This window comes from Diorhabda sublineata, chromosome 11 (genome assembly GCF_026230105.1).
Source record: "Diorhabda sublineata isolate icDioSubl1.1 chromosome 11, icDioSubl1.1, whole genome shotgun sequence".
Lineage (NCBI taxonomy): Eukaryota > Metazoa > Arthropoda > Insecta > Coleoptera > Chrysomelidae > Diorhabda > Diorhabda sublineata.
The window spans coordinates 9,745,926-9,761,178 of record NC_079484.1 but is presented as its reverse complement, the minus strand read 5'-3'; the positions used below and the strand labels follow the sequence as shown (position 1 = coordinate 9,761,178).

Sequence of the window (15,253 nt, the reverse complement as noted above, 5' to 3'; positions counted from 1 at the left end):
ATGTATAGTGAACTGAAAAATGTTTTAGTAGGTCTAACGATATCATACTAAAGAACAGAAGAATACTGACAGATGGGAAATGTCATTTATGATAAGGACTATGTAACGTGTAATTTTTAATGTAAATTGATAATATTACTTTATATAATAAAATTACGATTAATTACAAATTTTAAACCCTTTGATGCCATTATGTAGTAAGTAATAGTAATTTGGTTATTACTTTGAAATATTAATATTTTCATTTGCAGGATTTCATGCAAGTATCCCAAAGATTGTAGGACATTCCAGAATAAAATAAAAAGTCATAAGAATCGGCTTAAAGTTTATATAGAAATAATATTAATCAAAATGTCGTGTTCTGCTATATATATTTTAGATGTTAAAGGAAAAGTTCTCATTTCTAGAAATTACAGAGGCGATATTGATCTGGGAGTTATCGAAAAATTCATGCCCTTGTTGATGGAAAAAGAGGAAGAAGGGCTCGTAACTCCAATTTTACAAATTGCTGAATGTACTTTTTCTTACATCAAGACTAACAATCTTTACATAGTAAGTACTACAAAGAAAAATGGGAACATAGCTCTCGTATTTGTATTTTTACATAAAATTGTCCAAGTTATGACTGAATATTTCAAAGAACTCGAAGAAGAAAGTATAAGGGATAATTTCGTTGTGATCTATGAGCTTTTGGATGAGCTTCTTGATTTTGGCTACCCTCAAACCACTGACAGCAAAATTCTTCAAGAATATATCACACAAGAGGGCCATAAGCTAGAAATACAACCCAGAATTCCTGTTGCTGTAACAAATGCAGTATCGTGGCGTTCTGAAGGGATCAAGTATAGAAAAAATGAAGTATTTTTAGATGTAATAGAATCTGTAAACTTATTAGCAAGTGCTAATGGCAACGTTCTTAGAAGTGAAATAGTGGGGGCTATCAAAATGAGAGTATATCTTTCTGGAATGCCTGAATTGAGACTAGGGCTTAATGACAAAGTATTATTCGAAAGTACGGGGAGAGGGAAATCTAAATCTGTGGAGTTGGAAGATGTTAAATTTCACCAGTGTGTTAGATTATCTAGATTTGAAATTGACAGAACTATCTCATTTATTCCTCCTGATGGTGAATTTGAATTAATGTCGTACCGTTTGAATACACATGTTAAACCTCTAATTTGGATTGAATCTGTTATAGAACGGCATGCACATAGTAGAGTTGAATACATGATTAAGGCTAGATCACAATTTAAGAGGCGATCTACTGCAAATAATGTTGAAATAATCATTCCAGTGCCTCACGATGCCGACTCTCCTAAATTCAAAACAACTATTGGTAGTGTAAAATATGCTCCTGAACAAAATGCTATTACTTGGAGCATTAAATCATTTCCAGGAGGCAAGGAATATCTAATGAGAGCTCATTTTGGACTTCCCAGTGTTGAATGTGAAGATACGGAAGGAAAACCACCAATACAAGTTAAGTTTGAAATTCCTTATTTCACCACTTCAGGTATACAAGTGAGATACTTGAAGATTATTGAAAAAAGTGGATACCAAGCTTTACCTTGGGTGAGATACATTACACAAAATGGAGACTATCAACTGCGTACTAACTAAACATGTCCAATTTTTTTATGTAGAAATAATACTTTATACGTCAACCTTCAAATGTGGTATTGTATAACATATGAGGTATGGTCAGATAGCTTCCAACCCAGATATATTGTTAATGATGATAAATGATTGCAATCAATGTATTAAACTTTATTTTCTTTACTTTACTTCTAATCTACTAAGTTTTACATATGAAACTGTTTAGTGCTCCTTACAAATGAAATGGCCCGTTTAATACAAAACTAATTTCCTTTTGTAGAGTCACACAATTGTTTCCTGAATGTCCTGTTTTAATTTTCTTGTGAATTTATTCTTTAAATTCTTTTTTCACACATTTTGCTAAATTTCTTTTGGGATTGCAAGTCCTAAATTGGAGTTTCTTTAACTGTTGGAGATATTCATTCTGTTTACATTACTTAAATACTCACAATTTACATTGTCTAAAGCGGGTTTCGATACGAACTTATCGTCTTCAGAGACTGAAATTTTGTGAATAGACATGGATATTTATAAAAATAATCAAATTAAAAAGTTTCAAATTTCAAGCGCCAAATTCAAAATATAACAAAATATAGAAGGCTCTAAAATGAATATTAGATATTACGAGGGCTGTTTTTTTTTTCAACCAACGATTGCTTCATGACAACGCTACACGGGCAGAAGAAAGAGGGCATGCACTGTAGCTGACTGCAAAGCTCTCGCACTACACTCTTTTTCTACAGACTGAAGGGCATAGTGCTACAGAAATCCATCGGAGAATGAGTCGTGTGTATGGGGGAAACTTCATGAGTGATGGGCATGATGAAGGGGACCAAGGACGCAAATCTGTCCTTTCAGATGACTTTATTCAACGAGTTGACAAAATGTTTAAAGAAAATAGCAAATTCACCATTACTGCTTTGTCGACAGAATTTCCAGAAGTTTCAAGGTCTGTTTTGTTGTCTATTGTACTTCATTTCTGAAATGACTGTTATTTTTCTTATAAAGTAATTCATCCAATACTTCGATAGATTCACAACATATTCTTGTAAAAGTGACTTTAGTCATGGAAGAAATAACAGAAAAAGTCAGTCATTCAATACTTTGTGTAATTTACATACAATCATTTGTAAAAAATTGGGCTTGAGTGAAATGAAATGTCCAACCAGCTCATATCTGAACCTCACTGTACCACAGAGGGTAAAATTTTTCCTATCTTCTACAGAAGCACTATTGTAACAAATCTTAAAAGATATTTTATTAAAATATAAACAATAAGTATTGTATTTTAAATTTGTAAAATATAAAAGGCTTTTCTTTTTAGTTGTGTTTTATTGTATGATTACAGTGATTTACTAAAGTTAACAAATTATTTACAAATAAATAACAAAAAATACAGTATTAAGGATGATAAAAAATATGGACGCCTCGTAGAGTCGATAGCATGAAGCGTTACACTTTGGAAGTCTTTGTCTCCATGATTATTATAAAAGAGCTGTTTTAATATCAATGTATAAAACTTCACAAACCCTCGTCAGCACAATAACTAAATCAAACTTTTAAACACAGTAAGAATTATTTATTTTAACAAAAATAATATTTAAACATAACCTGCGGGGATTTTTGCAAAACTTTCAACCACTTTATCATTAAAATTATTTAGGTTTTTATTTATTATAACTCTGTGTATACTCATCATGGCCAGACCGTTAAGGCGATCTTCTGTCATGGTGATTCTGAGGCTGCTAAAGGCTCGCTCTACTGTACAGGTCGTACATGGTAAAGCGATTAAAATTTTTAATGCTTTTTCCGTTTCGGGAAAAAAGGAATTTGTTTCTTTTATGACATCAACAACTGTTTTCTTTGTAAAATCGTCGGTAAAATATAGTCTACAACACGTGCAGACACTGGGTATAACATCTGAATAATAACTATTAAGCATTGAAATATACAATTGAATAAAAAACTTTAAACAGAGTAATTAAGGATGAAAATAAAATGATTAAAGGTTTTCCTGGGTTGATTTGTAAGTTTGGATTTCCGCCGAAAACAAAGCGTCGTTAGGAAACTGATCAAAAACTATTTCTGGGTTAAGGTCTGAGTAGACCTGATTGGTCGAATGTAAACAATCAGTGTTTTTATGATTGTAAATTGATTTAGTGTTGAAAATAACTCATAGCTATAGAATTAATTATATGGTTAGATTAAGTTGACAGTTAACAAATGTAAGATTGTGTTTTAACAATTTCACTTCGATAGATTAGATTCTATTGAAAAATAATGCGTTAAATTGTAAGCAATATGTTACGGTTTACAATCTTTCAACAGTTCACAGATTATAATCTAACGGTATTTACAATTTTACGGTGACAAATATATAACTGAAAATAAGTTCCTGGCTGATTAAAAAATGAAGAAGAGAGATGACTTATGAAAGATGTAATCTAACATAACCTAATCTCATAACGTTAACTTGTGGACTTGGGCCATACATAATTACTTTTTAACAAGTCTTTATATTATTTAATAATTCACGTTGAATATTATGTTATAACAACATTAAAATGTCTTCTTTATTATTTAGTTTGCCAGAATTATACCAATCATATAAATCATGGGTAAGCAAAAACCCAAACAATATTGGAGATTGGGAAACAAGTGTGAAATGGATATCTTATTTCTTGGCAGGTAATTATTTGTTCGACTTATAGTCAATTTTAGAATATATTTTGTCAAATCATAATAATGATTATTATGCCTGCAAATTATTCATTGGTATTTTATTTACGAAAATGTGCGAATAGGGAAAAAACAACAAATTAAAAGCAATAGTAAATTGAGTTTTATTTATTTAAAAATAACTTGACAGAAATTGATGAAATATTGATACTCCCAACTTTTTAAAAGGTAACTATTTTCAGTCTCGAAATAATGCAGAGTGATATATGTAACTTATTTCGAAACAACATAGCTTTTCAATTTAATTTTGGGTGCCATTAACTACAGTTTATAGTGGAAACATTTACAAGATATGATAAACCTATATAAATTGATATTACAAAATACCACCATAAATGATGAATTTACAAAAGCACTACATTAAAGTCAATAATAACATATTTGTTCACTAAATTGTTACCTTTTCATTTTTCAGGTAGAATAAATAATTCTCATATAGTATCGGAACTAATTTACTGTCTCTCTAATCTTCTTGTTATGTTTAACGATAGAATTATTAAGAAAGCTTATCAAATCGACAGTAGTGCAAGTGTGGAAAAGATCAAACTCTGGTTGACTGTGATTGAATATTCTGAGGTTTTCTGTGAACTTTCAGCAAGTAAACTTTGGGGCAACACTGGAAAATGGATTATTATTGTATCAATACAAATTTTCAAGTAAGTGAAATGATAAAGAACTTCTAAAAAACTGTCTATAAAGTTGAATTTGTGGATTGGCAATCAACCTAACTTAAGTTTAACTACAATATTTTTGACTTATAACCATAGACAATAACTTGGTTAATTAGATAAATGAATATTTAGGAGTTACATAGTGTAACCATAAGGATTATTGTATCTGCATCTGTCTACATTAGTAAGGCATTGTACAACTAGATGAACTGGTTTTTCATTCTCTTCCCATCCAGAATCTATATTTTTGCTAGACAGCATCCTGTAAATAAACCATCTTTTTGGATCCAATGGTAGGGATGGTTGCAATATTCTTTCTGTACTCTGAGTTGTCTGCATCAACTGATTTAATACTGACTGAGTTGTATCCCTATGCACTCAAAAGTTTTAAAGTTTTATTTTGATTGCAAAACTGTTGCAAGATTAACTAGTTTGCTAACTGTCTCTTAGAAATGAGGTTGCTCAAATTTTTAATGTGCCATAGAAAGTACTGATAGTGCCATGAGCCATATATATGTATATATATATATATATATATATATATATACTGATAGTGCCATGAGCCATATATATGTATATATATATATATATATATATATATATATATATATATATATATATATATATATATATATATATATATATATATATTGAGTACCTGTTGTTACAGATAAAAAATAGTGAAAAACATAATAGTGATAAGATAGTAATAATGAATTGAAACAGGAAAAGTTCGCTTAAGTTGTGTTATCTGCAATTAGTTCAGAAATTATGGGTGGCATAAGGGAAATCAACAATTTCACACTTGGAATAGAATGGAGTAACCAGCTAAGGCCACTTGAAGTTTACGTCTGAAAAGCAGAGGGTGCGTAAAGCGTACTGGCTCCCTGGGCGACCGCGCAAATGATAGCAGAATGATGTCGAGGAGGATTTTCGGGAGCTAGGTGTGAGGAGGTGAAGACGCCGAGCGTTAGACCGTGATGACTGGAGGAGTGGGGGGAACGAGGTCAAGGCTCTAGGGCTGTAGTGCCAGTAGTAGTATCTAAAACAGGAAAATTTTGAAAATCCTTATTCAACTTAACAAAACGAAAATCTTTTAATTAATGTAGAATTAATAACACACAGTGAATAAACAATAATTTATTTTTTAGATGTATTTCAAGAATGTTTTTAATATTCCACTATAAAGAACCAATCATTCAGAATCCATCGATTCCAGTATTAAATAGAAAAACTATATCTCATCAGAAACGAAATATATCACAATCTGAATTTGATTCAATTTCTTTCACTTTGAAACGTTCTGGGAGAGTTATGAGAAAGATAGATTCTTCACCACCAATAGGTTTGTATTGTAACTAATATTTCCTCTTGTTTTTAGGAAAGCTCTTATCAATTTATTCTAGCAGCTAGTTTCCATCACTTGAAATTACAGTCGATAACCAATTATTTGATTATTAGTTATATAGATTCTAGATTTATGCTGTTTACTAGTACCTCTATACTACACCAAACTTCAAACTTATACCCTTGCCGCATATTTAGATAATAAATTATTGTCTATAGAGACCAGCAAAATGCTTATCAGACAGTGTAATTGTTGGTCTAGTGCCGTGATTCTAGGTAGACTACCAGGGGTCACGGGAGTCTCGATGGGGGTCAATGAAAATTTATTTGGTAGTGAAGGACTAAGATGTTAGCTTGACTTCTATCAATATAGGCAGATAATATTTTAAGAAGCTTAGCGGCTGTTACTTGTAAAAACTTGCATGTTCAGTACAACGCGTCGTCGTCTTGTCCGCAACGTTTGTGCAGACATGCAAATTAATACGACTTGTGGTATATATGATTTTAATCTTGCATGAACTTGTTTGATACGTCACCAATATAAATACTAATGTCAATGATAAACGTTATTAATTTGTTGGACAGTGAAGGAATTTGTTTACAGACTTTCAAAAGAAAAGTAAAGTGAATTGATATTTGTTATTGCCAGTGTCAGAAAACAAACAAAAAATGGAAATTTAGTGGGAAGAAATCTTTTCCGGGCAATCTGCTATATTTATAATTTTATATACTCAAAAGAATTCCTTTAAGTAAACACCATACAAAGAAGTATTGATGAAATGAGCTCTGATCAGGGCCGGGTTAAGATTTATAAGACCCAGGGCTAAAATAATGATGGAAATTCGAAAACCCGGAAAAATTCACAAAATAATATCAATACGTTAGATTTGTGGTATCATCACATCAAAAAATACAGAATGATTTCCAAATGATGGGGCCCTCTTGGACCTGGGGCCCGGGGCTATAGCCCCCCAAGCACCTAGCTTAATCCGGCCCTGGCTCTGATGTTGAAAGTTTCTTGTGGAATTATCTAGGAACCACTCAATTTTCTATTCAACTGGACAAGTCAATTTTACGTAGCAATGAAGCATTATTATTGGCATATGTTCGATTTGTTATGGGCAAAGAAATTCATGAAGAGTTACTATTCGTGAAAACTACGAATACTAAAGGTGAATTAATATTTAATGTCTTGAGATATATTTTTAAAGAAAAATCAATTCCATTCACAAAATTTTTTGTGGTGACAACAGATGAAGCTCCTGTCATGGTCGTGCGATATCCTGGGTTTATAAGCCATTTTATAAGAATTATACAAGTGGTAACTGTGTTATCCACTGATAACATCTAGTAGTGAAAAATTTATGTTATAGATTGCAACATCGCTTCAATTTGTGATTAATGCACTTAAAAAAATAAGAAGCAATGCAATGAATACTCGCTTATTTGCACAATAGTGCAAAAAAAATGATGAAGACTTCCAACAATTGCTGTTATAAACTGAAGTATGCTGGTTGTAGAAGGGGATTGTTGGGATTGTGCGAAAGCTTCTGATCGCGTTTCCCTCTTTTTTAGTTTTTATTGCTGTTACAAACATTAACACTATTCCTATCAGGACCGGTCAAATGACTTTTCCTCATATATATATATATATATATATGTACGAGGATATATTGAAAAATTCTTAGCCTACTATAGAACCAAACAAAATAAAAATGTCAAAATATTTTATAACACAACATATTCTACTCTTAATTGGATAAATTTATTACAGCGCACCTGCAACGTATCTAGACCTTTCAAAATAAAATGTTTCTTTTTGCTCTGCAAACCAGACCTCCACAGCTTTTATTACCTCCTCGTTGGAAGAAAATTTACGATCTTTTAAACTTTTTTTCAGTTGAGGAAAGAGATGATAGTCGGACGGAGCCAAATTTGGTGAATAAGGAGGGTGTTCTAGTAATTGAAACCGTAAATCACGAATTTTTTGAATGGCTACATGAAATTTGTGTGCAGGAGCGTTGTCCTGCAAAAACAAAACACCTTTGGATAGCTTTCCGCACCTTTTCTCTTTAGTTTCTTCCCGTAGAGTGGTCAGTAATGTCAAATAGTAATCTCCAGTTATTGTTCTACCCTTATCCAAAAAATCAATCATGATTACTCCATGGCAATCCCAAAAAACTGAAGTAAGAACTTTTCCAGCAGATTTTTGAACTTGAAACTTCTTAGGTCTTGGGAACCAGAATGTCGCCATTCCATCAATTGTTGCTTTGTTTCTGGATCGTAGAAATGTACCCAAGTCTCATCCATAGAAACAATTAGGCTTAAGAAGTCTACGTCGTTTTCAAATCGAGCACAGATCGAACGCGATGCTTCTACTCTTGCACTGTTGGTCAACATTCAAACATTTGGGGATCCATTTTGCAGAAATTTTTCTCATGTCCAAATTGACGTGAACTATATAATGAAAGCGTTCATATGAAATATTCAGTGCTTCAGATATCCGTTTTGGCCCAATTCGACGGTCTGATAAAATCATGTCATGAACTGCATCGATATTTTCGGAGACTGACACGGAAACTGGCCTTCCTGATCGGTCATCATCGTCAATGGAAAATTTACCTCTTTTGAAGCTTGCAGTCCAATTTTCACGGTCGCATACGAAGGACATTGATCACCAAGGGTATTAAGCATATCTTCGGAAATCTGCTTATCTCTTAACTCTTCTAAATACAGGTACTTGTTGTTGGCTCGATACTCCAATTTTTCGATTTTCACAATTTCGGTGGACATCTATTTTCCTTTAATTTATTGCGTATCTGTGTCTTACTTTTTTGACGTTAAACTTTACACTGACACTTCTAATAAGTTATTGTTCATTGCTATGGTAACGTAATATTTTGTTTATGTATGGAACTGGTCTAGGCTAACTAGATATCAATACATCCTCGTAAGAGAAATTGAATATGCAGGAAAATACTTGAAACGAAATAATGGTAAAGGAGAATAAATAATGAACAATTTTTTTATTTGGAAAAATAGTACTGAACAAAACAATGAGATTCATTAATTTGAACAGAGCATATACAGAAAATGCCAGATTTTAGGAAAACAACTAAAAACAGAACAAGCAGAAAAGGAGACAGAGCAAAGAAAATATGTTACATAAACGTAATAGAAGACCTAAGAGAAAAAGACAGAGATAAATTCAAGAGTGGAAAATGAAAGCAAAATATAGGAAACACTTGAAGGAAATGACGTCTAAATTTATTGGTCTGTCTCATTTTTGATGAATTTCTCTAACAATAGATTAAATACAACTCGGAATATTTCGCTTATAAATGGTCATAAAGGTTTTTTTATATCTTTTGTTGTTATATTAGAAATTTATTGGAATCACAAAAACATTTGTTTGATTTATTTAATCAATTGAGATTTGTCATTCAATGTAAACTTTTAGGCTTAAGGGACTGGAAACCATTACCACAATTAGGAGCCGATAATAGAAATCAGTTGCTTGAAACCACTATAAGTAAAAGACAGTTGATTGCAGAAAGCATTTATATTGCTAAACCGATTATTCATCTAACGTCAATGGCTTGTTTTGGTACCAAAACATGGAAACCATGGATGATTTCTCTAGCTTTAGATATTACAAGGTAAATAAAATTTTTATTCATAAACAACTTCTAATCAAGGGACAAGATTTTAATTGTTATTATTAATGTCCTCTGCAATTGTATATGATATTAAACTAATTTTATTTTACAGCATGGAACTATACCGATCCAGTACAAAAAAGAATATCCAAGCTTTGACGCCACAGCAGCGTTTACAGATATCTAAAAGGACAATGCTTTTGATATTATATTTCTTGCGGTCACCTATGTATGAACAATACAGCAAAGATAGAATTCATTCCTTTTTGATAGGTTTGAGCAAAGTACCATTAGCTAGCATTATTTGTACTCCATTGGCACAATATTTACCATTTTGGCAAAATACCTACTTCTACATGTGGTCTACATAGATTTAAATTTTAATCAAAAGTTGAGGTTTTTTCATAACATATCATATCTATAATTATTATTCTTCACTACTATTCCCATATTTATTATGCAATTTTTTTAAAATGTCGAAACTTTTTTAATTTGCGATTGATTTAGTTATAAATAACCACCAGAAAAATTATACCAAAGATAAAAATGTGTAAACAACATGGAGTTGTAGAAATCAACGAATTTAGTACTCAATTTTCAAGTTTTTTATTTACTTACAATCAATTTATTAGCTGACAAAAGTTTACAATACTTTAGCTTTAGAGTAAGAGTTAAGAAGAAAATGTATGCCAATATTTTGCTCATTGGTACAATATCTGTTAGTTCCTTATTTGGGAAGCAAGTATAATCCTTCTAACTGAAATACCAATAAACTGTTTCCCAGTTTTCAATCGAGGTATTCCCGAAAAAACAGGTTTTCAGAACGAAAATAAAATTATAGGTTACAGATTGGTAAATACAGTCAAAACCTGATATAGCGACATTGAAGGGACCATATAATTGCTGACGTTATATCTGATAGTTGCTATAAGGAGTACATATATCCAAGTACAGTAGTTATATTAGTTGTGTAGTTATATTATCATAGGTATCTATCCAGTATAGTTATAAGTTATGTATGTGAACTTGTCAAATGAAATGTCAGAAATGAAATATTTATTAAGAAATAATTAGAATACAAAATGTACTTAGCTGCTTATAGTACGAGTTCTAGATTTTAAAGTTTTCAGTCATAGCATTTAGAGCCTCGGAAATTGTTGTTGGAGGAAACCATTCTTCAGTGTTACGATTGTTACTTTCAGCTTCTGCAAGAATTTCTTCTTCGGTAGCTAAGGCGCACACAGCGACACTGTCATCTATTCCAATAAATTCCTCTATCTCTGTAGCAGTAGATCTTTGCAACTGAGCAACCAATTCAGCAAGTGGAACGTTGTCATCTTCATCTGTAGATTGTATCATTCTCGCTTGCGGAATATCATCGTCGTCCTCTGCTTGTGATGGAGAGAGATCTTTGAAACCTGCATTGCGAAAGGAGTTGGCTATAGTGGTCTGTGTGACCTTTTCCCAAACTTCCGATATCATTAGAATTGTATCCAGAACAAAAGGCTTTTAGTATCTTTGCTGTTTTCAATATTCTGTATAATTTGTAGCACTTGACTGGGACAAGAAGCGGTTGGTTGTTATAGTCGATGAATATCGATAAAGTTTCGTTGTTGTAAGCGATATGTCGCTGTATCCGATGTTGTTATAGGAGGTATATTTGCGGAATAGTGTACTCGAGATTCGAGCGGGCATTTACATCTGGCTGTAATAACCGATCGGTCGTTGTAAACGATGTCGTTATAATCGGTTTCGACTGTATAGTAGATTTGATAGATAATTATTTATGAACCTGTCAGACGAAACATAATTTTTTGGAGTTATGAGGAACATCCGTCTCATAGACGGATATGGGAATTTAGCTTCTTTTTTGTGAATTTATACACTTATCTTACTTTTTTTGTTCAAAGGTCATCATCAATAACAGAAACTCATTAATCTTAAAATTATTGATTTATTTAAATAGAATGTGACACATAATTGCTGACTATCAGTCAAAAACAATAGTTATAATAAAATAACAACAAATATCACAAGGAATTAAAACACAAATAGGTAACATGAGCAATTCCTACCAGTCAAATACAAGAAAATCTTGTTAGGGTCCGGTGAAAATCAGCGAATATCTTATATGAAGAGTAGGATTAAACTGAGGCACATACGAAACCCTTTATTCGATACCTAACGAGATCTAGTACCAAATCTGTATACTATATCAGTTTGGCAGATGGATATTCCGATTGAAGGATTTTTTATTAATAGTGATAATTAATACTCAATAAGTCCCATAAAATTGAGTTGGATATTTCTAGTGCTTCCAGAATTCCGGAAATGTCAATTACGTAATTACGCAACTTTTTTTTTCAATTCCTTAATGCGTAATTTTTACTATTTTTTTTTACTCGACTATGAATTTTCGTGAATATTGTAGATAGAGTATCTATAATTTTTATAATAGGGTCCTTGCATACTTTTTTTATACCTTAACTACGTTTAGTATATCGTTCTTAATCACACTATTTTTTAATTTTTTTTTAAACGCTAATTAGATTTAAAAAAATGAATAAATTTAAATAATTGCATGGCGCGCCAAAACGCATTTGTTGTCATATGACTGATTGTGACGTAGAAAGTAAGTAAACAGACTTAATATTATTGAACCAGAAATGGTATGCACATTATATTTTCTACATAGACATTGTCATACTCCACATGAATAATGCTAATTTTATTATTAATTTCGAATGATGGATCTGCAACCCAGAATAAACTCAGTTTCTTATTAAATAAATGCATTTGCAGGCTTATTTGTGCTTTACACTTATTTGTTATTAACCCATCTTTTATACATAAATTATATGTTTTTGCATTGAGGGACATTTTATTCCTCTTCATATTGATCATTAATAGCATCTGGAGATGCTCCTAAGTAGGGATACTAGGGCGATAGTAGTAATCCTACAGGTTGTGATTTAATTTTCATTTGTGCTTCAATGATCAGCAATATATTTTTTTCAAATGTTTTTTCTCTTTGATTTGCTACAGTTTCCTTATTTGTAAACTGCCCACAATTTGTTCCATTTACGTGCCTATTGGTGTTTTACAACTTCAAAAATGCAGGATACCGTAATACGTCAATAACGAAGTTAGTGCCACAACTTGTAATAACTTCGATTACTTGTGGCATTAACAAACTTCTCGACAGATTTCTTCTCTCGTGTGTCTGTGCATATTCCTGGAAAGCAACTGCAGTGCTGCGTCCTTCTGATATAAAGCCCATCAGAAGCTGGTGTGCATCTAATTTATTACAGGATGTAATATATGGCAACTTAAATTTTTCTCCTTGGCAGTAGAAACAAAATCTCGGTTGCGTACTTTGTGCTCAGGACATATTCTACCCTTTACAATACAGAAAGCACCTTCTCGTTTTAATTGGACGTATCCATGGCAGCATCCTCATAGGTGCTTCGATCACCACTGAAAGATAATAATGTTTTGACATCGAAAGCTTTAATCAAAATATAACCTTATGACATTTTAATAAAGTTCAAGCAAATAAAGGTGATAAAGACGTTACTATAAGAAAGTCCAATTAGTATCTGTTTTTAACTCCACATATTTCAACCGAAGTTAATAATTGATTATTAGCAAAGAACATAGCAACCATGAAAGCATCTACCTTAGATAGATTGTTCGATCTTGCTTCGATATCCTATTTCGGCCGATATTTCAATTAGAATAGTCTTGGAAACCCTTCCTAAAACAAAAATCACACTAAACATACAATTACTTCCCCTCACAACAACAGAATGGCGTTTGAAAGGCGACACGCGGCGACCACGTTTCAGTATTTACTTAGTTTCTACGTCACAACCTAACCAATATTGACATGTTTTCTGTCACGTGTTATTATTCAAATTGTCATCAATTTATATTTGCGATTTATAATATTTTCAGTTATAATAAAATACAGTTCAACCGAAATTTATAAATAAGAAGTGATATATAAATTTTTAAATATGTTAAATACATCCAAAAGGCTTCATTGGAGGCGCCCGAGTCAGCCTCCAAACTTTTTACAATATTTATCATGAACCGTTAACTATATATTGCAAAAAGTTTGGAGCCTTATAATTGAAAATATATGAATTATGCAAAAAAAGTTTCAAATAAAAAATATGAAAAAAGTTATTATCAAACAAAATGATCTAGCATCGTACAGTAAATATAGTAACTTGTCGTACGTACAAATTACTATATTTGTCGTACGATGCGCGATTCACAAGAATTCGATAAAACGTGTTTTTCATTATGGCGGCTGACTCGGGCGCCCTAAATGACGCCCACTTAGATTTACATTCAGAGGACACCCCTGAACATATTCCAAAAAAAGAATCCGTTCTCTAGAACTTTGCATTTGAACTTCTATCTTTGCTCTGGTGCTTGGCCTATATAGTTGTTGCAGTAAACAGTGTGTTCAGTAAAAAACTCAAAAATCTCTAAGTCCTTAAGGTGAACATCAAAAGTAAATTTTAATATTTGCATAATAAATTACAGTGGAATTGCATTTGATGCGTGTTTCAGATAGTATAGTCATAATATATTTTATGAAACAGTTAATATAACAATATTTTCTTTAATCTGGGTTTATTGGTTAAGTAGTGAACTATGTTGTAGTTTGTAGAAAAGGGATTTTATTGTGATCTAGTTGATTTATTGTTTAATAAATTCAAAGTATAAATTTAAAATGGGTATAAATATATTTTTATATGTAAAAATAAATGATATATATAATTTATTTTTTTGTTTTTATCATCTTCGATAATAACATTACAAATATTTGATGGTAGGCCACGTTTACAATAGAACCCTGCAGATACAAAAAATGCTTTATACCTCCACGAAACGATTTTATAGGTAGAGTCGTAGGTGTACAGGTAGACTAACAAATGTGAGTTGAATGGGTTCATTTGTAATAAATTATCCTCAAAATATATTTTTTCTAAGACTCACAATTTTTATTTTCGAAATTTTCCAAATTGTTGTGTTTCGACATTATAAATATTAGTTCGCTTTGTTTCTGGGTCGGATTTTTGCATTTTAAAATTTACAATGAGCAAATGATTAAAAGCAATATCTAAGCGAGATATTTCTTCTTTAACCGACTTTATTTAATGGTCACAAGCAATAACGTTGTTGGGTACATACCATGGAGCATTTACAATAATTCTGAGTACTTTT

General features: G+C 31.8%; 2 protein-coding genes across 2 annotated transcripts; both read left to right on the top strand.

Moving 5' to 3' along the window:
- Nucleotides 1–26: 26 nt before the first annotated feature.
- Nucleotides 27–3,729, top strand: LOC130450033 (AP-1 complex subunit mu-1). The gene is made up of 2 exons (XM_056788195.1): nt 27–197; nt 252–3,729. The coding sequence occupies exon 2, from the start codon at nt 352–354 to the stop codon at nt 1,618–1,620; it is 1,269 nt and encodes a 422-aa protein (XP_056644173.1). The 5' UTR covers nt 27–197; nt 252–351; the 3' UTR covers nt 1,621–3,729.
- A 302-nt stretch (nt 3,730–4,031) lies between these two features.
- Nucleotides 4,032–14,804, top strand: LOC130450342 (peroxisomal membrane protein PEX16). Its single transcript, XM_056788682.1, has 5 exons — nt 4,032–4,284; nt 4,751–4,991; nt 6,158–6,351; nt 9,814–10,012; nt 10,125–14,804. Exons 1-5 carry the CDS (start codon nt 4,161–4,163, stop codon nt 10,381–10,383), a joined length of 1,017 nt encoding a protein of 338 aa, XP_056644660.1. The 5' UTR covers nt 4,032–4,160; the 3' UTR covers nt 10,384–14,804.
- The last annotated feature ends 449 nt before the right edge of the window (nt 14,805–15,253 follow it).

Bases quoted from the DNA above. Each gene is read 5' to 3' on its own strand.
- LOC130450033 (XM_056788195.1), top strand. From the start codon at position 352: ATGTCGTGTTCTGCTATATATATTTTAGATGTTAAAGGAAAAGTTCTC.
- LOC130450342 (XM_056788682.1), top strand. From the start codon at position 4,161: ATGTCTTCTTTATTATTTAGTTTGCCAGAATTATACCAATCATATAAA. The intron at 4,285-4,750 runs GTAATTATTTGT...TTCATTTTTCAG, and splicing joins GATATCTTATTTCTTGGCAG to GTAGAATAAATAATTCTCAT. The intron at 4,992-6,157 runs GTAAGTGAAATG...TTTATTTTTTAG, and splicing joins GTATCAATACAAATTTTCAA to ATGTATTTCAAGAATGTTTT.